This window comes from Coffea arabica, chromosome 4c, assembly GCF_036785885.1.
Source record: "Coffea arabica cultivar ET-39 chromosome 4c, Coffea Arabica ET-39 HiFi, whole genome shotgun sequence".
Classification (NCBI taxonomy): domain Eukaryota; kingdom Viridiplantae; phylum Streptophyta; class Magnoliopsida; order Gentianales; family Rubiaceae; genus Coffea; species Coffea arabica.
Genome location: NC_092316.1, coordinates 12,888,680 through 12,910,327, shown reverse-complemented (window position 1 = coordinate 12,910,327; position 21,648 = coordinate 12,888,680). Strand labels below are relative to the sequence as shown.

At 37.7% G+C, this 21,648-nt stretch overlaps 1 protein-coding gene across 3 annotated transcripts; it reads left to right on the top strand.

Annotated features, from left to right (window-relative positions):
* Nucleotides 1–599: 599 nt before the first annotated feature.
* On the top strand, nt 600–7,632 carry LOC113739904 (RAF-like serine/threonine-protein kinase PRAF). 3 transcript variants are annotated; one of them, XM_072046068.1, is made up of 10 exons: nt 617–879; nt 1,073–4,383; nt 4,477–4,673; nt 4,785–4,856; nt 4,967–5,119; nt 5,203–5,366; nt 5,711–5,858; nt 6,600–6,710; nt 6,932–7,019; nt 7,116–7,632. In XM_072046068.1, exons 2-10 carry the CDS (start codon nt 1,224–1,226, stop codon nt 7,328–7,330), a joined length of 4,308 nt encoding a protein of 1,435 aa, XP_071902169.1. In that variant the 5' UTR covers nt 617–879; nt 1,073–1,223; the 3' UTR covers nt 7,331–7,632. The 3 variants fall into 3 exon arrangements, with proteins under 3 accessions (XP_027123117.1, XP_071902169.1, XP_071902168.1); XM_072046067.1 differs by having other exon boundaries at nt 6,600–6,722; XM_027267316.2 differs by having other exon boundaries at nt 600–4,383; nt 6,600–6,722.
* The last annotated feature ends 14,016 nt before the right edge of the window (nt 7,633–21,648 follow it).

The following is a 21,648-nucleotide window of genomic DNA, read 5'->3' as shown; positions in this document are numbered from 1 at the left end:
CTCAAACTCCTAATGTTCTAAGACAATTACAGCGGTAATTGTTGTAATGAATATAAAAATATCTTAGAAAAATAATAGATTAGATTTATTCTAACAACAAAGTTAAATAATTTTTCTTAAATTGCATAAACAAAATTTCAGACTATCAAAATTGAACGTAGAGAGTATGAAAATAGTTATTTATCATAACTTGAGACGTAAATAGTATAAGATTAGTTACTTATAATAGGGCAGAATTCGCAGAAATCCATTTAGAAAATATATTTTCTTCCCATATAAGCATTTGCATTTGCAATATTACATAAAGGCATTTCCCTCGTATTAATTGAACCAAATCTTCCTCAAAAGGAAAATGGAACTTTTATTGCTATCGCTACTTTAGTCATGCTTACTAATTTTGACAACTCACAAGGTCCACGAGTCCCTCTCCCATTACAAGAATATTCCTCTCCCTCTCATGGTTTTTCTATTCCCTCAAAATTGTCTCGTCCCATGTTTGCGCTTGTTTGACTCCTTGGCTCCAGCTCTGCATGCGCCTCTCCACGTGCCCTTTCCCCTCTCCCCGCTACACAGACTCACACGCTAAACAGTACTGCCTCACTACTAAATACCTAAGAAACACTTTTCTGTAACAAATCAAGAATAACAGTAAGAAATATACTGCTGTCTCTATCCATTCAATCCCAGTCGACATTTTTCCTTTGAATTTCTCCAAAATCTTCTTGCCCAAAAATTCCCAAATTCATATTTTTCCTGAAATATATATATATACAAAGAAAGAAAAATTAGGAAGAGGGGAGGGGGAGGGGTGAAAGGGATAGATAGAAGAAGAGTTTAGCAGCAGAGCACCTCACCGACTCAGCAGCAATTTGCCAGTTTGTACGCTCTCTCTTTCTTCTGTCGTCTCTCCCCCCTCTCTCTCTCTCTTGGGCCACCGCTAATTCCTTCTCCTAGTACAAGTGTTTTCTCTCTTTTCTTTTCTTTTTTTTTTTACTGTTCTATTAGAATTTGTTAAATTTGAAAACCCTTTGTTTTTTCTCGGATTGTAATTGCTTTTGTTGGGGTTTATCAGGGGTTCAATGCTTGAGGGGAGTAATTGAGTACCGTAAAAGAAATAAAAGCCCTAGAAAAATTTTGGATCAAGATTGTGAGTTTTCTTTATGGATTTGAACTAGAACCCGGAAATTTATTAGCTTTTGTGTATATAAGATTGTAGATTTTAGATGGCGTTTGATCAGAATTCAATACCAAAAGATTTGCGCCCGTTGAATGTAGTTAGAACAGTGCCCGAGGACCACCGCATTGCCACAGTGACCTCGTCGGCGAGGCTTGTTGAGGGGTTTTACGGGAACCCTCCTCGCGACGGTAGCCCTAGTTCTGCTCAGGCTGTTTATTACCCTTCTACCGTGTCAGAGTCTGGGTTTGTTGGTCTGGGATTTGCTGGAAATGGTGCTATTCCCGTTCCTGTTCCTGGGGCAGTCCAGGTTCCTGTTCCTGGCTGGGTCCCGCGCGTGGTGCCTCTGGCCCCATCAGGGGTATTGGCTGCCGGTGGGGTGGATTTAGGAGGTTCGTCTTTTCATAGTCGAGGAAGGAGTGAGGGCACAGTTTCTGATCAAGCTAGTGATGGGTGTGGTGATGATTCTGTTTCAGGGAAGAAGGTCAAGTTTTTATGTAGTTTTGGGGGGAATATATTGCCAAGGCCAAGTGATTCTGCATTGAGATATGTTGGTGGGCAGACTAGGATTATTAGTGTAAGGACGGATATCAGTTTTCCTGAATTGTATCGGAAAATGGTCGATATATATGGACAGAATGTGGTCATTAAGTATCAGTTGCCTGATGAGGATCTTGATGCTCTTGTATCGGTTTCTTGTCCTGATGATCTTGAGAATATGATGGATGAGTATGAGAAGTTGCTTGAGAGGTCTCCGGATGGGTCTGCTAAGTTGAGGGTATTTTTGTTTTCTGCGTCTGAGGTTGATTCAGTGGGTATGGTCCACATTGGTGATTGGCATGATAGTGGGCAGAAGTACGTCGAGGCAGTGAATGGTTATGTGGATGTTACTGGCAGACCTGCAATCACGAGGAAGGAGAGTACTGCTAGTGCAACTTCCACTCACAGTTCGGATGTGAACGGGTCCGAGGCTGTTGACAGCACAGCCCGTGGATCAGGGGAGATTACTGGTCCACCATCTACTTGTGTGTTGTCTCCAAGGGAGTTGAATTCAACCGCTTCTGAAGAAGCTTTGACAAGAACGTCAGGTTTTGATCCAAGTCCTGCAGTTTCTGCTGAAGCTTCTGCTGTTCCACCTAGTATGCTAGTGAGCAACTCTGGTCATTCACCTTCATCTGCTAATGTGGAGAATGAGTTGGCTAAAATTGTGACTGCTAATGGGCAGCAAAAAATGGGGTATGAAATGCAGCAAGTGGAGGCAACTATTCCAGTGCCTTCTCCTTACTTGCATCCTTACATGGATCCCCAGCAAGAAACTGGTATCCGTTCAGATTATGTTCAGAATCCTGCTCAGATGGGTTTCCCTACACAGCTTTTGGGGACTGTGGCACCTGTGTTTGCCCAACAGCATATCACTCCTACAGGTACCACCCATCAGCAGTTTTTTCCTGCAGTTCACATGACTATGGTTCCTTCCTCTTATGTCAGCATGAATTCAAATCTGGTTCAACCACAGCAAATCCTGTTGGAGCCTTATCCTACGGAAAGCCAATTAGGTCAGAGAATTGGCCATGCTCCTGCTGACCCAGGTTATAATGCATTTCATCCTCCAGTTCCTCATACATTGCTGGGTGGAGCTTATGGCTGGCATCAGATCCCCCAAACAGAACATGTGGCCTACTCTGAAAGTTATGTGCCTCATCAGCAGGGATTAGCTCCTGACAATTTCCCACGATTCGAAGACTGTTACATGTGTCAAAAAGCATTACCTCATGCCCATTCAGACACATTAGCACGAGATCAGAAGGAGAGCCCTGCAAGCTCTGATTCAAGATCAATATATCATAGTCTCTGTTTAGATGATAGAGGGCAGCCAGTTAGTAGGGCCTTTGCAGCTGGAGGTTTTGGGGAATCTGTGGTTGAACAACAGGGAATTGGGTCTCAACCAAAACTAGTGACTAATCTAAATCATGAAGTTGGAAACCCTCCGTCAGAGGGCAATAGATTAGCACAGAATGTAGAGGGTTACTATGCCAAGGATAGGATTATTCACCAAAGGCCAGAAAATATCGAGCAGCCTAGGATTCCAGTTTCACAAGGTTCGGTAGGAGTGACTGGAGGTATTCAATCTCCTTATGGGGTCCTTGTGGGTACCATTCCGCAAACATCCCCTGATATTGCAGTCCAGCCAGTCCTTGCTTCAAGTCAATACCAAGTTACACAGGAATCTATGATGAGAAAACCGACTAATGTTGACGTTCCTGCAACTGGAGGCTTGCCTTTGCAGACATCTGATTATGTGCTGCATGAATCTCCAAAAGATATTTCTGGTAATTTTCCTGTCTCAGCTCCTTTTGAAGATAACACCAAGCCTGTTCATGACCATCTCAAACAGATTGATGGGAGGATTGAGAATCTCCAGATAAGCCCTGCTGACGTGTTACCCATCAGTGAGCAGAGTAAATTGCCAACTGATAATCCCATAAAAGAAGAGATCTTAGACAATAGATCCCAGCAGGTTGTTGCGAGGGAGGCATATTTAGATGCCGCCTTTAGCAAACCAAAAGCTGTTCTTGATGCGAACAACTCAAGGTTAAATGACATGTTGCCTATTTCTTCAACTGAGGTTCCTTATGTGCAGAAATTGCAGCAATCAGAACGTTATGAGGTAGCACAGCCTCCTCTGGCAGGTGATCTTGGGATATATGGTCATTCAAAACTTGGCGTAAATTTGGTTCCAGATGAGATATTGCGCAATAGTGCTTTCTCTGATGTTGATTCATCTCAATTATCTGAAAGAAATGGTACTGTGGGTGAATGGAAGGAAAATGCTCCACGATACCACCCGAATATTGTCACTGGTGGTATTGAAGCTGTTCAATCAGATGGAAGTACCGTGTCATCTATATCTCCATCTTATAGGATAGGAGATTTGCCAGACAGCTCAAACTCACTGTTTAGCAACCAGGACCCTTGGAATTTGCGGCATGAGACGCATTTCCCTCCACCTAGGCCTATTAAAATTCAAATAAAAAAGGAATCTTTTGGTCCTAGGGATGCTTCTGGCGAGAATCGTTTTGACAATGGTGAATTGTTGATGGGCAGTAGCACGGGCTTGGTCACAGATTCGAGGGCAGAGGATGGAGTTGCCCATCCCTCAGGCAATCTGATCATAGATGTAAATTCAGAGCATTCACGGCCCAGTAAAGGTAAGGAACTTGTTCTATTCGCTTTATTTTATACTGCATTTGCTAGTTCCATTTATGTTTCCAAGTGGTTTTACTTTTTTCTCCATGTTAAAGGTTCAGCTGAGGAACTGATCAAGCAAGAACTTCAGGCTGTTGCTGAGGGTGTAGCAGCTTCTGTCCTTCAATCTTCTCTGCCTTCAAATCCTGATTTATCAGGACACGGGAGGAGTGAATCACCTTCTACAAGCGTTGAAACCAACGAAGTTAACAATATTGATAAAGGAGGAGTGCCGAATGTAGATAAAATTGAGGTATGTGACTCTTCTTTGTACCATTTCTGACAGTCCTTTCAGACTGTTGCACCATTTTCTTCTTATTACAACCTGCTTATGCACTTCATTGCTCCTGATATACTTATTTAGGAAATCAAGGCCAAATTGCCGGAGAAGATAAATTTTGGGTTCCCTATTTCAGATGGCCTTGGCCCCTTACAGGTTTGAATTTGGGTTTTTTGTTCATTTCTTATTGATCTATGAGTCTGTCCGTTGATCTAAGCTTTTATTTTCCTATCTCATCCTATTTCTGCTCTTGCGGCTGTCTGCAGATTATTAAGAATAGCGATCTTGAAGAGCTAAGAGAATTGGGTTCTGGTACTTTTGGTACCGTTTATCATGGGAAGTGGAGGGGTACAGATGTTGCAATTAAAAGAATCAATGATAGATGCTTTGCGGGGAAGGCATCAGAAGAACAACGCATGGTCTATTCTATTATCCTGTGGTTCATATGTTAATTCTTCTGCATATTTGTTACTTACCTGTTTCATAATGTCTGATTGATTAGAGAGATGATTTCTGGAATGAGGCAATCAACCTTGCTGATTTGCACCACCCAAATGTGGTTGCGTTTTATGGTGTTGTGCTTGATGGTCCTGGAGGCTCTGTTGCTACTGTTACGGAATACATGGTTAATGGGTCACTGAGGAATGCTTTGCAGAAAGGTGACAGGTAATTTTTCCATCTCATAATGTCCATATTGTCTTCAAATTTGGAGTTATTTTGTTTCTGCTCACTTCTTCCCCTGGAATAAAGGGATTTCTTTTTTGGGGAGTTGGGAGTTGAAGGGCTGCTTTAGAGTCCTAAAGTAGATAGTATACTTAGATGAGAGTTCAACATCTTGATCCTAAAGAAACGGTTATGATGCATAAGATTGCTACGTCTATCATATTAGCAAGCATCATTAGATAATCAAGGCACTATATGTGTACTATTTCTCCATTGTTGTTTTACTTAACTAGAAATATGCCATTACTAAGGTGTAGACGCTGATGCATTGTTACTTTTGTTACCAGGAATCTTGATAAGCGCAAGCGTCTTTTGATTGCTATGGATGTTGCATTTGGGATGGAATACTTGCATGGGAAGAAAATTGTACATTTTGACTTGAAAAGTGATAATCTATTGGTAAATCTCCGTGACCCACACCGCCCAATATGCAAGGTTAGCGGCTTCTTGAGAATTGTCATAAATTTTATTGTAGCTTTTGTTCTCATCTTCGGTACAAATGTATAAATCCATCCTTACATTGGCAAATAGTTTCCTCAAGCATGGTGACTTCTAGGAATGGATGCAAACTGATGCTTACTTGGCATGGGCATTATATATTTAGTGGGAGTTGTTTGCAAAAGAGTTGCTGCATTTTTGTTTTTTTCTGTGTGAAAGAACTGATGCGAAATGATAAATTATACCCTTTACATTATGCTGTTTAGTTGCATAAAACTTATAATTACGCTAGATATTTGTAGTGACAGAGAAAAAATAAATAGAGCAAAATTTATCATTATTTCTCTTTTAAAAATCCAATTTGAAGTATGTGTGTCTTTGATTTGTGTACCTATTAAACACGTGCCATTTATGAACTTGGGCTTTGGCAAGCAAAAGAGGCAAATTTGTGAAATAACCATATATTGGTTTTACTTTTCAAGTAAATCTAAAAGTGAAATGAGCTGTGATGAACAGTAAGGCTGGAAGAATTAAATCTGGTCTTCATTTGTTTATCAACGTTCTACCGAACCGGAAGTCTTTAATACTTGATCTTTTCGACTTTGTGGGCCCCTGTTGATTGACATTAGTGTTAACATATTCTTGTATTTTCCTTCTTCCCTAATATGATTCAGAGATGCCTTATAGTATCAATTGCAATAATTAGACTCTAATTGGTACATTTTCTTTTCTTTTCAGGTTGGTGATTTGGGGTTGTCAAAGGTTAAATGTCAGACACTAATCTCAGGTGGTGTGCGTGGCACCCTCCCTTGGATGGCACCAGAGCTTCTTAATGGGAGCAGTAATCTGGTCTCTGAAAAGGTTTTTGATACTTAAAAGTTTGTTGCATTGGCTAATTAACTCATTCCCCTGTTATTCCTCATCCCCCCCTTCTCTTTCTCTCTCTTCATCCCTCCCTCCGGGGGATGAATGGGGAGTTGGTGGCGAAGCTTATGAAGTTCAAAATTATGGAATATGGTTATGATATGCCCTTCCTTGACTTGAAGCCATGCTTTGACATTTTTGGCTAGGTTGATGTATATTCCTTTGGAATAGTGATGTGGGAACTAGTTACTGGTGAAGAACCATACGCAGACTTGCATTACGGCGCTATTATTGGTAATCTTGCACATATATTTGACAGTATCTGCAGTATTATTTTCATATGCAGGGAGACTTGGGTGCTTCTTACACTGTCCTTGTACTCAATGGCAGGTGGTATTGTGAGCAACACGCTGCGCCCGCCTGTGCCAGAGTCTTGTGACCCGGATTGGAAGTCACTCATGGAAAGGTGCTGGTCAGCAGAGCCATCAGAAAGACCAAGTTTCACTGAGATTGCAAATGAATTGCGGTTGATGGCTTCCAAACTTCCCCCGAAAGGACAAAACCAGCAGCCGGTTTCCTCCAAGCAACCTCAAGTTAAAAGCTGAATTTCCTGGGAACTCTCTTATTTTATTGAAAAGTTGTACACAAGTTTCAGATTTAGGCTAAACTCATATACATTTTAGTTGGAATATTCGACCAGTTTTAACTCTTTTGGTTTCGCAACTAGTGTCTCTTGTTGAAAAGAGTGAATGCATTGGGGAACGTTCACTTTTCTCGGCTCGGCTTGTTACACATTTCTGGACTTGTTAACAGTATTGGCTCTTCTACTACTCAAAAGCCATGTGAAGAGTCCCGGATTTTGCTGCCACAATACTTGTGAGATAAATCATCTTATAATTGTTGCTTATGTGCTCCCATGTACTTTTTTTTCATTTTTTTCCGGAAACAATAGGTGGTCCCATATACTTCAGTTTGGTCAATTTTTATGTTGCAATCCTTACTGTTCTTTGGGAAGTGAGAGGGATTGTGCTAGGAAATTAGAACAAAAAAAAATCAACCAATTTTGTAGAATACGAGAAAGATGAAAAAAAAACCCCGCCCTTAAGTATCATTATAACCAAATTGAAATTCCAATCAGAAAATATTTTGGCTCTGCCACTAAACACAGCTCATGAGAAAGATGTCAAAGGCTGATAACTCAAAGTATAGCCACGTTAACATGGTTGAAAGCCAGAAAATGTCAAATCAGAACTACTTCAAGCTGAAAATGTATTCCAAGTCCCAAAGGTCCAATTTGACTGCTTGAAGCACAAGATAAGCATGAGATTTGATAGGTTATAATTTTATTATTTATTTTATTACTAATATTTTCTATCACCTGATTCGATGGAATTAATTGTTAAATTTTACTCACTTTTGATATTTTGCAATTATTTCAGAGAGTAGAATGAAAATATGATAACAAGTACCAATTTGATAGAAAAGGAGTTCAAATAATAAAACTTATCCTAAGGACATTTTTGAAAAAGAAAAACTTATTCCCATTTTGGTAATTGCGGCAAAGGCAAGGACGAATGGAGGGCTTACTTTTCCTGGTGTAAGCCGCCGCAGAGAATGAGGAAGCTACTTAGATAGGAAATAGACGTAGCAGAGAACTAGCACTACTTAGGGAGTTAGCTTTTGATTTTTTCCTTTGATGCTTCTTAGTAGGACCTCTCCTGCGCATGTTAGGGCAATTAGGAGAGCTTGACTTTTCTTCTCCTTTAGCTCTTAGTAATCTCTTTTCCCTTCATCGAATGTCATCCGAAGCGAAACAAAGGATTACCTTTTGCAACTTTGCTATCTTTTCTTGATCGGAGCGAATTGAATTCTTCAAATTTCCGAGACAATGACCGCAGCTTTCTCTTTAATTTTGCGTGAATTTTTCGCATCAAATATGAACTAATTTTCTCACTCTAGTCAAAAAACAACGGCGATTTTGGTTCGTCTAAAAATTGTGAGATCGATTTAATTTTATCCTTACCTTTTATTTATTGGTATTCGCATATTCCTTGATTGCAGTATTTGTGATTATTGAATTAATTTATTGTCTTGGACCGCATAATTAGTTAATTTGATAATCTATTGTCAATTAGGGCATTAAATCCGTAATTGTTTAATTATCTTGAAATAGTGACAACTGACACGATTAGGTTTGTGTCAGACGGATACGCGAGCTAATCTGAAATAACCCTGGTAGTGCGTTATTTGGTTAGAATATGGCTTCTCTAATACGTAAGGCAATTGGAGAATTAAATCTTACGGGCGTACTTAGAATTATTTCTCAATTAGAGCAGTGATTAACGGGTGTACTTTAATCACTGACACAGTAAGGAGAGGTTGACTGTCATCGTTTGTTTGGTAGTTATAACATGTTTATTAATAAATAGTTGGAATTGCTTGTGCATCGATGATCAATTAGGTGAACCATTACTGAAGTTATTTCTTGGCTAGACCTTTAATTATTATTATCTTGATTTTAGTGAATTGTCATTTAATTTCTAGTTAGCTATTTATTTTTACTTTTGTTTGAATTTCTTTGATTGTCATCATTTATACAAAAACACTCCCTGTGTTATTTTGGATTTCTAAAGAGACAAACATCCCCAGTCCCTGAGGATATGACCCTACTTGCCCTGTCTACAAATTCATAATTATTTGTGAAAAAAATCATCCTATTCGAGTATATCGGATCAATTAAACTCTTTGAGAACAGGGTAAATCAAGTAACCCGTTGCACATTTAGAGTTCATGCTCCAGTACTTGGAATCGAGTTTTGATTATTTTAACTGACAATTAAGTTTATTTTTATTATTGTATAGGTTTCGACAACCTGTCAATTTTTGGCGCCGTTGTCGGGGACTGGTGCTAAATTAATTTGTTTCTTTTGAGTTCATCTTGTTTTCACTTTTTTATTATTCATTTTTCTCTTATTTTTTAATATAGTTTATGGCTACAAACATTCCGTATTTTGATGATAGACTGGACTTTATTCCTGAATAGGGTTCTGAGACTCGTATTTTTCCTAATGATCGATGGGCTGTTGCAAATTGTGGAACTTATTTTGCCTCAGGTTATTCAACCGATACATGCCCCGCATTTCAAGATAATCTAAGTGCTCCAATTATACTTTTGGAGATTTTCCACCTCGATTTCAAACGTGGTATGACCCTTACCCAAACAGGTATGATCAAGGATGATGGGATAATTTCAATTTTAATTATACGACCGGGCCAATGGATTTTCAACAGCAAGAGTCTCAACAACCATCATCCATGTCAGGTATGTCTCTTGAAGAAATGATTGAATTACTAACTATTAATACATATCGATCTCATCAGGAGATACAAACGAGTATTCATAACATGGCGGATCAAGTGCAACTATTGACATCCGGGATGGCGAATTAATTGCATCTATTGACATCCAAGATAACGCAATTGGCTTCTCACACTTGTGAAGAATTGCCCTCACAGACCAATATCAACCTTGAGGAAGATGAGAGTGCAATTATCCAGCAAAATGACATGGAACTGTAAGAGTTTCAAGGAAACGAATCTAAAGATGCAGTTGAAAAGAAAGTTGATGTGCAAAAAATGAGCCCCCAATATCAACTCATCCAAGTGAATGAATCCAGTAAACAACCTCCAAATACGGTGACACCTTCTCTATTCCTTAATCAATATTCTCCTGACTCTTATTCTTCAATTCCTGTTAATGAAATTAACTTTTTATACTAGAAAATCTTGAATTTCATGACAGGAATAAATTAAGAGTGGCGATGGCAAGATATTTTGGACCAATTAATGCATGTGAGAGAGGAATGAATGGAGAATTCAAATTATCGTTGACTTGTTTGGCGTCATTTACTAGTCTATGGAAGATCATAACTCGTGTGCTCAAGAATTACTCTATTTACGAGGGTTATCAGGATTATATAGAAAATGAATCATTAAAACGAGTCACAAGATTTTATCCTCCATGAACAAACATGACAATGTCTAGCCAAAGACGTTAAAGAAAGGCGCTCATTGGGAGGTAACCCAATTTCTTTTAGTCATTTGTTCGTTTTTGTTTGTTAGTTTAAATATGTTTTCCTTGAATTTGACTGATTTTTGGTTTCAATTTTCATTTTTGATGATTCGTAGATATCTATCTATCTGACATGACGCGCCCGCGTCAACTGGGCGCGTGGCACATTGCGACTTCCTGATGCTTAGTAAAAAAGGTTTCGATCCCCTTGACGTGTCTGCTTCAAGTCATCCGGAGAGCTAATCATCAGAAGGGTTCTGGCCCTCATGACGCGCTCACATCAAGTCACCTAGGAAGCTCTTCACTTCGTACCTTCATGACGTGCCCGCGTCATGTTCGCGGGAAAGATAAGTATTCAAATTTCGAGAAAAATTTTCGCTTTCCTATTAATCTCTAATTTTGAATTTCGAAAGTGAATTTTATTCATAATATTGAGAAAAGAAAAAAAGAGATAAAAAAAGAAAATTCCAAAGAAAAGTTAAAAAACCCAAAAAAAAACCAAAATTATTTTATTTTTCCTTTTCGTTTTTTTCCCTTCTTTTCTTTCCTTTTCTTTTTTTCTTTCTTCTTCTTTCTTTCTCTCTGCTATTTCTTCCTCGTTCCCTTGGCTGAGCCCTACACTAGCGCCGTCCCTCTCCATAATCAACGAAGTAGCGCTGCCGTCTGCAGCCGACCACGAATCGCCGCTATACCCACCTCTATCTCTCTTCCATTGCCGCCACCTCCTTATCCGCCACCCATAGCCCATGGCCGGCCACCAAGCACACGACCTCAGCCTTGGTCGCTCTTCCATCTCACCACGCAAGCGCGCGCCGCCTCCTGGACACCACCTTGTTGCCGTTCCTCTCACTCGGGCAACCACCGCAGCTCTCTCTCTCTCTCTCTCTCTCTCTCCCACGGCCGCCGCCGCCAACAGCCCTAGCAGTAGCAGCAGCCATCCACAGCGCGCTACCCGCACGCGCGTCGCTCGCTCGAGCGACCTCTGCCACCAGTCCACGGCCGCACACTTCTCTCCACCATAGCTCGCGCTGTCCCTTCTCACCACCACCACGCTGTCGACCACCGTTGCTCGTACGACGCCCCTTTTCTCCCACGAACCCATCCGGACTCCGTCGCTCGCGCTGACGAACGACGCCACCCCTTTCCAGTGTCTCGCTCTTTACCCCTCATGCGCCACCACTACCCGCTGTCTCTTCTCGTCACCACCGCCGTCATTCTCTACTAGCGCTTTTATTTGGCCATTTTCTACAGTGAAGGTATTTGACAATCGTCTCCCAATTTCTTTTTGGTATTGTTTGATGCTATTGGGTTTACAAGTGATTTGGATTCTATGGCCAATTGACTCGTTTCATTACTATGGGGTGCACCAGTGGTACTGGTTGGGGTATTTTGACTAGAATTTGTTATTTCTAATTGGTTGGCTGCTTGTTTGAAAAGGGAGAACTTGTAATTGTGTGGTTATTGTCAAATTTCTAAACTACTATTGCTAGAATTGCCGATTTTGAGTTGAGATATTCACTGTCCAATTGGAGACTTTGTTGAGATTTTGGGTGGACAGAGTTTTGCATTTGCTGGTTGAATTGAGTTGAGATGTCTCAGAATTTGGCCGTGTACTTCCATCACATCGGTTTCCCTCCACCGTTCCCGCCTACCCCTTAGCTACTCGCGAGGGAAGTTTCATTGTCCTCTTCGCTTTACTTGTTTTATTACCTTCATTGAGAACAATGTCGAATTTAGGTGTGGGGGGGATTGGATTAGTTGTGGTTCTAGTTTTTAGGTGTTTTTCCTTTATTTCTAGTTTGTTATTTGTCTATCTTTTGTTCATTTTGTTTCTTTCTTTTTGGTGCTTACCTCTCATGTGAATACCAGGGTTTGATGTTGGGTTTTTTTACTCTAATTCTACTATTGCCATGTTTTAATAATAAAATAGTTGTGGTTGAGTTCAGAACATCTCTTTAGTGAATATCGATGATTGCTTGACTCTTTTGATTTCTTTGTTAACTTTTCTAAGCATAGGGAATGATTGTTGGCATTTTCATGTGAATTGGTCCAGTATTAACTTTAGTTCTCCATATTCGAAGAAATGAGGCTAGCAGCTGCTATTTTTGTTTTCTTTTGCTATGTTATTTTGAGTTATTGTATTATCTGGCTGTGAAATAAAGTTGACTGTACTCCGCTAGTTATTACTACTGAGTAACTGGGGGTTTTCACCAAAAGTGTCGATTCTCGCGTCAAAAGGTAGTAATTTCTATGAGTACATGGTCGTATAGCGATAGGAGTTGAGTAACCGGGTTTCTTTATCTGGCAAATGTTGAAATTCGCGTCAAAAGGGTTCAATGGCTAGAGACTAAGGTGTTACTATTGAAAAAAAATAAAAAAATCGAAGAGAAAAATACAAAAACGTGAAAAAAGAAAGTGAAGGTTGTGTTAGTGTGTGATAGAAGTTAGCTTGCCAATTTATGAATTTAGTGTTGAGATGTTGGTTAATAGTTGGACCATTTGCTGATAAATGTTGTGCGTCATTCCTTTTTCTTAGATTAGTTAACCTGGAATTGAAGGAGTTTGTGTTTAGAAACTAACCAGGGTGATGTTTCTTAGATTTTGATCACTGATACTTGATATATGATTTTTCTTGGTATCTTGGCAATATGGCAGATAGAACAATAGCTATTGTCAAATATTGGTGTTTATTGACTGTTCTCATGCTTGAGGACAAGCATGGTTTAGGTGCGGGAAGAATTGATAAGTTGCAATTTTATCATTTATTTTATTATTAATTTCTCCTATTACCTGACCCGATGGGGATTAATTGTTAAATTCTACTCAATTTTAGTATTTTGCAATTATTTCAGGGAGTAAAATGAAAATATGATAAAAAATGCCAATTTGACAGAAAAGGAGTCCAAATAATATAGTTTATCCCAGGGACATTTTTGAAAAAGAAAAACTTATTTCCATTTTGGTAATTGCTGCAAAGGCAAGGACGAACGGAGGGCTTCCTTTTCCTGGTATGAGCCGCCGCAGAGAATGAGGAGGCTACTTAGATAGCAAATAGACATAGCTGAGAACTAGCACTACTTAGGGAGTTAGCTTTTGATTTTTTTCCTTTGATGTTTTTTAGTAGGACCTCTCCTGCGCATGTCAGGGCAATTAGGAGAGCTTGACTTTTCTTCCCCTTTAGCTCTTTGTAATCTCTTTTCCTTCTTCGTATGTCATCTGAAGTGAAACAAAGGATCACCTTTTGTAACTTTGCTATCTTTTCTTGATCGGAGCAAATTGAATTTTTCAAATTTCCGAGACAATGGCCGCAGCTTTCTCTTCAATTTTGCGTGGGTTTTTCAAATCAAACATGAACCAATTTCCTTACTCTAGTCAAGGAACAACGAAGGGTTTGGTTCGCCTAAAAATTGTGAAATCGATTTAATTTTATTTTTTTCTTTTATTTATTGGTATTCGCATATTCCTTGATTGCAGTACTTGTGATTATTGAATTAATTGATTGTTTTGGATTCGGATAATTAGTTAACTTGATAATCTATTGTCAATTAGGGCATTAAATCCGTAATTGTTTAATTGCCTTAAAATAGTGACAATTGGCACGATTAGATTTGTGTTAGGGGGATACGCGGGTTAATATGAAATAACCCTGGTAATGCATTATTTGGTTAGAATATGGCTTCTCTAATACGTAAGGTAATTGGAGAATTAAATCTTACGAGCGTACTTTAATCACCGACACAGTAAGGAGAGATTGACTGTCATCGCTTGTTTGGTAGTTATAACCTGTTTATTAATAAATAATTGGAATTGCTTGTGCATCGATGATCAATTAGATGAACCATTGTTGAAGTTATTTCTTGGCTAGACCTTTAATTATTATTGCTTGATTTTAGTGAATTCTCATTTAATTTCTAGTTAGCTATTTATTTTTACTTTTATTTGAATTTCTTTGATTGTCATCATTTATACAAAAACACCCCCTATGTTATTTTGGATTTCTAAAGAGACAAATATCCCCAATCCCTGAGGATACGACCCTATTTGCCCTGTCTACAAATTCATAATTATTTGTGAAAAAAACCATCCCATTCGGGTATATCGGATCAAACAAATTTTTCGAGAACAAGGTGAATCGAATAATCCACTGCACACCTAGAGTCCCTGCTCCAGTACTTGGAATCGAATTTTGGTTACTTTAACTGACAATTAGGTTTATTTTTATTATTGTACAGGTTTCGACAACCTGTCAAGATTGCTAAGTTTATCCTATTAGCAAGCGTCATTAGATAATCAAGGCACTATGTGTTGTACTATTTCTCCATTTTTGTTTTACTTGCCTAGAATTCTGCCGCTTGTAAGTTGCAAGCCCTGCTTCTTTTGGTTTTTTTTGTGTGACAGAAGTGATGCAAAGTACTTTATTTATATGCTGTACATTTATGCAGTCTAGTGGCATCAATTTCATAATCTCACCCTAGATATTTGTAGTGACAAGAGTTTTAGAAAGAAGATAGAGCAAAATTGATATATTATGATATATATATATATATATATATATATATATACTAATAATAACTCACGTGCTTTGCACGTGAATATATTTTTTCAAGATGTAAAATCTTTAATATATTAATTTTTTGTGCAAAAGTTTGATTATTGGCATAATATAAACTAAGAAACTATATAATGAACAAAATTAACAATTGGTATTTGTACAAAATGTTTATTATATACAAAACAATTAAAAGTTATTGTGCATTCTATAGTTATAAAAACTATGAAGATGGAAGAATATCATATTTAAACCAAGTTGTTGATATAATATTGATTAAGAAACCATATAGTAAACAAAATCAAGCAATTGCTTGTTGTAGAAAACATTTATTATATACAAAGTAATTAAAAGTTTATTGAACTTTGAAGATAGCATATTATCATTTTTAAACTAAGTTGTTGCATATTTTACTTAGAATGTAAAAGTAAGAAGAGGATTTTATATATTATGTCAAACCAGTGTATACAACATAACCTAAGCAAAATGCATACTAAAACATTATGATTTGGATACAACAAATTTTATCAATTTTAGTAGTTGTAAACCTTTTCTGTTATATTTTTATAATTATCAATAATTTTTTGAAGTTTTTTTGGTCAATATGACACACTATAGTGAATTTAATCATCAATTTAACCTTTGGTTTTCTCATTAACTGTTTATAACCTTTTGTCTTCTTATTAATTGTGATTTTCTTCTAAACCAATATGTATATAAAATATAGTTAGCTTTAATTATCACGCATAATAATATAATAATTGGATATAATTTTAACACATACAACAATTGGAGATGAAGAAAATAATTAGTGAATATAGTTGTAAGTGAACAGTTTTTAATTTTAATTACCAGCATTTTTTAGATGTAATTTATTAAAACTTTTCATTTTTCATATTAATGTCATGATTGAAATGCAATAATTCTAATTAAAAGACATAAGGGTAATTTAGGCATAACAAAAACTAAGATCAAAATATACTTACACTTGTACTCCCTATTGCCAAGACTCATTATACTGTTTATATAGTAATGATAATGATATATATATATTGTTTATGAACTTGGACTTCGCAAGCAACGGAGGCAAGATTCTAAAATAACCATATCTTGGTTTTACTTTTCAAGGAATTTTCAATGGACTGATGATGAAGAGTAAGGCAAGAAAATTGGGCATCATTTGTCTATCAATTTCTGCTATTACCTGCGAGTCTTTAAATTACTTCATCTGATAATCAACTATGTGATCCCGTATTGATTAACATTAGCTTTAACATTTTCTTGCATTTTTTCCCCTTCACTGACATGATTCAGGTTTCGGGTCTCCTCCGCTAATTATCTTGATATCTTTTAGTAGCCATTGTGATAATTAGACTGTAACATTTTCCTTTTCTTTTTGAGGTTGATAATTTGGGATTGTCAAAGGTTTAGATCCTTTGCAGGGGGGGAAGGAGGCCCACAGTAAGACTTATTTGATGATTTTAGCAGGAAAACTTGATGTATAATTTTTTGAAAAATAAATCTGATTCTTGTGATATTTTAAAGAGTTTTAAAATTGAAGTAATCAAACAAATAGAGATTATGTAATAGTAATCAAACAAACAAAGATTATGTATCTACATATGCGTTGATTTTTAGTTGGGAAAAAAAATGTGGAGTTAACTTGAATTGAAAATTTTGAATCCAGGCCGGTGAAGAATACAAAACACGTAATTGAGCTCTAAAGAAATGAAATTCAATTGTAGTTCATTCGAAAAGTGGAGCTATAAAGTCCCCAAATCTGCTTGAATTAACATCTCCCCGAATCTTCAAGCTATAAGCAACATTTCAGGTTCAAGAATGCCGGTCAGGATAATGTTTGAGACATGACTGACCTTGCACGAATCTATTCCTTGAATCCTAATGAAGGATTCTTTTGGCATGTCTAATACCTCTAGCTTTTCAAGAGCTTTCATGAACTTCCAACTCTTCAGGAAGCATTTCCAAAGGCTAGCACTTGCTGATCCGCAAGAGCCTGACCTGCGGCATTGCATCTTTTCTGATTTTGATCTCTATCAGATTAGGCAGCTCGTCAAGCTGAAGGAATGTGAGGTTGTGACACTGGTTTTCTGAAATTACTAGTTCTTTTCCTGCATTGGCATTTTTCAGTTTCAGAGTGGACAGGTGTTCCTAACTTCTCCAGTGCCCTCGTTCCTTTTTTCAAGTTTTGGTTTCACCAGATGGTCAAATTTTCTTGGATTTAAATCTGGGGAATACCTGATCTCAGGCATCTTTTATCCAAAAAAAAAAAAAGAAAAAAAGAAAGTTTTTTTTTTTTTTATAAAACATTTATCCCCTATCTTAATTATCAGTAGAATACTATCTATAGTATTAATCTTATTTTGGTGATAGGCTACGGAGAGTGGGATAAGGAAGTTATGTGTCTAAACAACCACAAATCAAGAATAAATTTCCTACATTTGTTTTCAGACAACCAACACACAAACTCGGAAAAATAAAGAGAAAGATATTGAGGAATCTGGGAACCAAGAAAGGAATGAGGGAGAAGCGGAGCAACAAGCGAGAAGTGCAGCATCCTCTTCCTCACAACCGGATCAAGGAATAAATATCCATGGTGAGTATTTAAAATTTTGATAAGAAAAATCTGCATGAAATGATCTTAGTTCTCATCTTGCTTCTTTTCTTCTGATGAAGTGCATCAAGCATTAGATGAATAATGCTTCTGATGAAGTGCATCTTACTTCTTGCGTTATCCTCAGGGTAATAAGCTTGTTGCAAGTAAACTAGTCTCTGAAATGAATAATGGCCTAGTCATTTGCATCAGGAAATCAATGCAACAATTATTCCCTATTCCCCTTTCTCAGGCTGTTTATCACTCCTCTACAGCGCATCAGATGTCTATCAGAGGAACATCTTGTCAACCCACAAAGATGGTGATTTCTGGCTCTGTTTGAACCGAGAGGGTGTCCAGAAACCATCATGAGCAAGGTCTTTCTGATGCGGTACAGAAACTGCTTTCTGTGTGTCCTTTAACTGCTTAAGCCAACAGGCTGGGAGAATTTATAATCTTGTCTATCTAAGAAGCTGAATCTGACAGGCCAGTGGAGGCCATGAAATAAGATACTTTTCTACCATTTGCTTCTCGTGCTGCTGATTTCTTGTTTCTTTGTTTGTCAAGCTTTCCTTGGTTGCTGTGTCAAAGGGTTTCTTTGAGGGGAAAGCGACGTGCATGGAGGAATCATGCGATGTATTTGAAAACTATAAAAGCAAAGCAAAGATATGGAAGTAGTAGCAGTAATTCATGTATGTACCTCTCTCTCTCTCTACCTTCTTCTGTTGGCCCTTGAGGGAGGAGGAAAGACAAAGGGTAGGCGGGCAACATCAACAGTGTCCTGAGGATATTTACCAATTTTCATTTCAAAAGCCGCAAAAAAAAAAAAAAAGGAAAAATCCCTGTGTAGTTCTTAAAGTATCCCTAGTGGATGCTTTTCCCATTAGCATGACATGATTAGCGACAGTTAATACATGCCATTTTGAGAATAATGACTACTTGATCCTTTCTTTCAAACTACAATTGAATCATGACATGTTTGAGTTCCAACTAGGCCATCGGCTTTGTCAGAAAATCACAACATCATTACCCATTAATTCTCGAAGATATTCGACTCAAATACGGGGAGAATGTGAGCAACCAATGTTGATGAATGGTGCACATTAAAGTGCAAAAATTTACGCAACTAAATTTCACTAAAGAAGATGGGTGTGTTGATCTTGAGGCTTGTTGATTACAATATCCTTAAAAGTTTTTATTGCCTCCACTACAATTAATAGTTTACTTCTGAGTTATGGCAATACACCTCTAGAGTATGACAATATTAGAGAATGTTTGACAGCAAAATCAAAGTATTTCTCACTAAAAAATGATCCAATGTCAAGTTAGTTTAATTTATTTGGCAGTTATTTATTGTTAGATTCATGAGTAAAGGGTTAGTTCCATATTAGTTCGAGAGATAGAGAAAGAACGGTTAATATGTAAGTAAGGGTCTGAGATCTAATAGTTTAAGTTTTTGTATTAGAGTTGGGTTTCTGACTTATATATTGGACTCTTTGGTGGACTCTCTCGAGATATTTCTCCCTGTCAAATTAGTATCAGTGCTTCAGGTTACAAGACTGGGCTACTCATGAGCAAGTCGATTCTTTTCGGAGTTGGACCGGTGAAAATTCTCTTCTTGGTGGTGGACCAAGGTGCTAAGGAGTTTGGCTAGTGTTGGATCAGGTATGCCATGGTTTGGCAAGGGATCTGGTTGGTGTGAAATGGAGCCAAGGGTTAGCAGAGGTCTAAAAATCCAGTTTGGATATTGAAAAAGAGTGGATCCATGTTTGGGAGAATAGGTGACCTTAAGTGATAAGGTGGGCTTGCATTGAATATTAAAATAAGCTCGAAAAAGAGCTTGTAAATTTGGGTTTAATATGGGAGTTACTCATGAAGGGGGAGATTTGTTAGGTTCATGAGTAAAGAGTTAGTCCTACATTGGTCCAAAAGATAGAGAAATAGCGGTTAATATGTAAATAAGGGTCTGAGACCTAATAGGTTAAACTTTTGGGTTAGAGTTGGGTTTCTGACTTACATATTGGACTCTTTGGTGGACTCTCTCGAGATGTTTCTCGCTAACAAATTACTCTTTGGTGGACTCTCTCGAAATGTTTCTCCCTAACAAATCCCTCCCTTCATGAGTAACCCCTACATTAAATCCAAATTTACAAGCTCTTCTTCGAGTCCATTTTAATACTCAACGCAAGTCCACCTTATTATTTAAGGTCATCTTTTCTCCCAAACATGGACCTACTCTTGTTCAACATCCAAACTGGATTTTTAGACCTCTGCTAACCCTTGGCTCCATCTCACACCAACCGGACTCCTTGCCAAACCCATGGCGCACCTAATTCAACACAAGCCAAACTCCTTAGCACCTTGGTCCACCACCAAGAAGAGAATTTTTACCGATCCAACTCTGAGAAGAATCCACTTGCTCATGAGTAGTCCAGTCTTATAACCTGAAGTTCTGATACCAGATTTGTTAGAAAATTGGTTTAATTTCTTTTAGATAGAATTTTTGTTTTGTGTAGAAATAACTAGTTTTCTAATTGGTTTTAGTTACTTGAAATAGTAGCCAAGAAATATTCTATTTAGTTTAGAATTAGAAATTATTTCCTATTCTATACAAGTCTAGGAATTAGAATTGGTTTCCTATTGTTATTTGAATTTTGGCCAAATAATATTCTCTATAAATAGATGGGTTGGCATACTACACAAGAAACACACAAGAACACACAAGGGCTGATAGGTTGCGATTTTATTATTTATTTTATGATTAATTTCCCCTATTGCTTGACCCGATGTGGATTAATTGTTGGATTCTACTCACTTTTAGTATTCTGCATTTATTTCAGGGAGTAGAACGAAAATATGATAACAGGTGCCAATTTGACAGAAAAGAAGTCCAAATGATAATGCTTGTTCCAGGGACATTTTTGAAAAAGAAGACGCTACACCCATTTTGGTAATTTCTGCGAATGCATGGACGGACGGAGGGCTGGAGTGTTCTTTTTCCCTTAGAGGGGCGCCGCACAGAGCATCGAAAAAGGGGGACTTAGATAGGAAATAAGAATAGCTAGCAGCACTTTAGATTGGGAGCTTTTTTATTTTTCCTCTTTTACCTTTTAGTAGGGGTTTTCCCCACATGTCAACAGGAATGAAGCATCAGTTTTTGACTTTTCCGCTTTGTCTTTTTAGTAGTCTTCTTTTGTTTTCCTACTTCGCATGACCAGATGAAGGGAAGACATTAATTCATCCTCTTTAACTTTGCTTCTCTTTATTCCTTCGATCGAATTGAATTTGCCCATTTTCCAATTGATGGCCGTGGCTCTCTCTTCACTTTTGTATGGATTTTTTGCATCAAATATGAACTAATTTCTTCACTCTAGTCAAAGAACAACGGAGGCTTTGGTTCGTCTAAAACTTGTGAGATCGGTTTAATTTTATCTTTATCTTTTATTTATTGGTATTCGCATATCCCTTGATTGCAGTATTTATGATTATTTAATTAATTGATTGTCTTGGATCCGAATAATTAGTTAACTTGATCATCTATTTTCAATTAGAACATTAAATCCGTAATTGTTTAATTGCCTTAAATTAATGACAACTGGCATGATTAGATTTGTATCAGGGGGATACGCGAGCTAATCTAAAATAACCTTGGTAGTGCGTTATTTGGTTAGAATAGGGCTCCTCTAATACGT

What these genes read in the sequence shown, in the direction of transcription:
- LOC113739904 (XM_027267316.2), top strand. Translation starts at nt 1,224, where the DNA reads ATGGCGTTTGATCAGAATTCAATACCAAAAGATTTGCGCCCGTTGAAT. An exon ending in ATGGCCTTGGCCCCTTACAG is followed by an intron (nt 4,857 to 4,966) that starts GTTTGAATTTGG and finishes GGCTGTCTGCAG; the next exon opens with ATTATTAAGAATAGCGATCT. An exon ending in CACACCGCCCAATATGCAAG is followed by an intron (nt 5,859 to 6,599) that starts GTTAGCGGCTTC and finishes TTTTCTTTTCAG; the next exon opens with GTTGGTGATTTGGGGTTGTC.